Source organism: Cebus imitator, unplaced genomic scaffold (genome assembly GCF_001604975.1).
Source record: "Cebus imitator isolate Cc_AM_T3 unplaced genomic scaffold, Cebus_imitator-1.0 Scaffold280, whole genome shotgun sequence".
NCBI lineage: Eukaryota > Metazoa > Chordata > Mammalia > Primates > Cebidae > Cebus > Cebus imitator.
Genome location: NW_016107595.1, coordinates 3,597,966 through 3,600,917, shown reverse-complemented (window position 1 = coordinate 3,600,917; position 2,952 = coordinate 3,597,966). Strand labels below are relative to the sequence as shown.

At 56.5% G+C, this 2,952-nt stretch overlaps 1 protein-coding gene across 1 annotated transcript in view; it reads left to right on the top strand.

The window, feature by feature from the left end:
- Positions 1-942: 942 nt before the first annotated feature.
- PBX4 (PBX homeobox 4) overlaps positions 943-2,952 on the top strand; it is a 59,689-nt gene continuing 57,679 nt past the window's right edge. Inside the window, exon 1 of the mRNA XM_017501386.2 lies at positions 943-1,362. Within this exon, the coding sequence (XP_017356875.1) occupies positions 1,235-1,362 (128 nt within the window). The 5' untranslated portion in view covers positions 943-1,234. The remainder of the gene's footprint in view (positions 1,363-2,952) is intronic.

Below are 2,952 nucleotides of genomic sequence, written 5' to 3'. Positions count from 1 at the left end.
TTTTTTTGAGATCTGGTCTCCCTCTGTCACCCAGGCTGGAATGCAGTGGCGCAATCATGGCTCACTGCAGCCTCAAACTCCTGGGCGCAAGTGATCCTCCCACTTCAGCCTCTCAAGTCCCCAAGTAGCTAGGACCACAGGCATGTGCCACCATGGGGTCTTACTATGTTGCCCAAGCTGGTCTCAAACTCCTGTGCTCAAGTGATCCACCCGCCTCAGCCTCCCAAAGTGCTAGGATTACAGGCATCAGCCACCACCCACTTCCTTTTCTTGTGCACTAGGAGCCTCTGATGCTGTGTCCTAAGGGCTAGAAACAAAGATGGAGCATTCGCTCTGATTTGGGGTGCACCGCAAGGGAGGCTCTCAGTAAACATCCTTCCTTCATTCGGTAACCATGTGCTAGCATTTTCTAAGCCCAGAACTGTGACAATAAATAAACAAGTGAAGTCACTCTTCAACTAGACCTTGAAAGGTGACTGGAATTGATTTCTGCAGTGGAGAAAACTATCCCATTCTGACCTCCTCGTTGCCATCAACCACGCACACCTGCGCCCCTTGGCCAGGTGAAGGGGGCGTGGAAAGTTCTGGAGGAAGTGACAGGGGCCCCAGTGGCCCACCTGATGGGGCTGAGGCTGTGGGGAGCATTAGGGGGACTGAGTAGGGGTCTGGGGCTCGGGGCTTCTGGAAATGAATGGGGGCTCCCGATGAAGCTGTAAGAGGTGTGGGTTTCTGTGGAGGAGGAGGTGGCTTGGCGGAAGAGTTGGGGTGCTCTGAGGAGTGAGGCTCTCTCAGGACCGAGGGCTTTGAGGAGGAGCAGGGGGCTCTGAGGAGATGCGAGTGGTGCTGAATGAGGCGTACACCGCAGGAGATGTAAGGGATGGGGGCCTCTGCCGGGAGCTGAGCCAGCGCTCCTCTCCCTCTGGCTGGAGGAGGGCGCGGGTGAGAAGTGCAGTTGCCTCGGCAACCCCTACCCTAGTCCCAGCCCGTGAAGAGGAGAAGTTCGGGGCGTGTCCCGGGGCGGGTACATGGCCCCCGTTGGTGGACGGCGATGGAGGGGCGTGTCTTTAGGCGGTTAGAAACACTGATTGGCTGGCGGCAGCGGCGGTGGGCGTGGCCTAGGCGCGAGAGTGGGTGAGCGCGCGCGGCGCTCGGATGGCAGCAGTTGGCTGCGGCACTCCAGCCAGCGCTACGTCCCCGACAGCTCTTCTTCAGCGCCCGCCTGGCCCCGTCGCTCATGGCCACCCTGCCGCGCCCCGCGCCATCGCCCCCCGCCCCGCGCCGCCCGCTGCGCCCAGACACGAGCGACGTCCTGCAGCAGATCATGGCCATCACCGACCAGAGCCTGGACGAGGCGCAGGCCAGGTGCTGCCCGCGGGCTTGGCCGGGGGCCACGCAGGGTGGCGGCCGTGAGGGGGGGCGGGCGCAGGGGACGGGGCGGGGGGGCCAGACTGACGAGGGGCGCTTGAGGAGGGCTGGAGGGGGGTCCCGAGGACTAAGGGATGTATCGGGTTTAAACGGAACGGGTTGGACGGGCATTATGCGGCCGAGCAGTGGCGTGAAGGGTTTTCAGCAGCTCATCTTGGGGCGAGAAGGTTGGGTTTAGGGGCTTAGGGAATAGGTCTGAGAAATGGGCACGCGCGGGACTTCGGATGGGTCAATGACTAAATGGGTACATTCATGGGACTTCTGCGGGTGGGAATTTTTTTTGTCGTTGTTTGACACAGGGTATGGTGGCCCAGGCTGGAGCGCAGTGGTACGATCATGGCTCACTGCAGCCTCCACCTCCTGTGCCCAATTGATCCTCCTGCCTCAGCCTCCCGAGTGGCTGGGACCACAGGGCCACGCCACCATACCCGACTAATTTTTTTGTATATTTTGTAGAGCCGGGGTCTCGCTACGTTGCCCAGGCTGGTCTCGAACTCCTGGACTCAAGCAATAATTCTGTCTCCGCCACTCAAAGTGCTGGCTTATGGGCGCCAGTCACCGCACCCGGCCTGTGGGTGGGAATTTTTGAGGGCAGATGATGGAGGGTGAGTGGTGGGGAATGGGACTCGGGAATGTCTTTGCAGGAGATTGAAGAACAGGGGTAACTTGGTGTGGGAACCATCGGGAACTTTTGGGGAAAGTGTTAGTAGAGGAGTGGGTGGATATGGAAGATCTATTTTCTTTTTAATGAATTCAGTAACTTTTTTATTGTGGTTGAATTCTTACAATAACTAGGTAGGGAACCTGGTGCTGACACAGTCCCTACTTTCAAGTTCATGATTTAGGGAGGGAAAGTAAGTAGCAAAAAATAAGGACCGTGTGGAATGGCTCCCGTCTGTAATCGCAGTACTTCAGAAGGCTGAGGCAAGAGGATTGCTTGAGCTCAGGAGTTTGAGACCAACCTGGGCCATGTAGTCAGACCTCGTCTCTACTAAAAATAAAAATTAAAAAGTTAGGTGTGGTGGCGCAAACCTATAGTCCCAGCGGCTTAGGAGGCTGAGGCTGCAGTGAGCCCAATCAAGCCACTGCATTCCAGCCTGGGTGACAGAGATAGACCCTATCTCAAATAAAAGCGAAGAAGTATAAGCCAGAGCCGGGCGCGGTGGCTCACGCCTGTAATCCCAACACTTTGGGAGGCCGAGGCGGGTGGATCACGAGGTAAAGAGATTGAGACCATCCTGGTCAACATGGTGAAACCTTGTCTCTACTAAAAATACAAAAAAAAATTAGCTGGGCATGGTGGCGCGTGCCTGTAGTCCCAGCTACTCAGGAGGATGAGGCAGGAGAATTGCCTGAACCCAGGAGGCGGAGGTTACGGTGAGCCAAGACCGTGCCATTGCACTCCAGCCTGGGTAACAAGAGTGAAACTCCGTCTCAAAAAAAAAAAAAAAAAAATGCCTGATCACTACCTATGGTGGCTCTCATCTCTCCGCTACCATTTCTACCTGTTGAAATTCTATCCCTCCT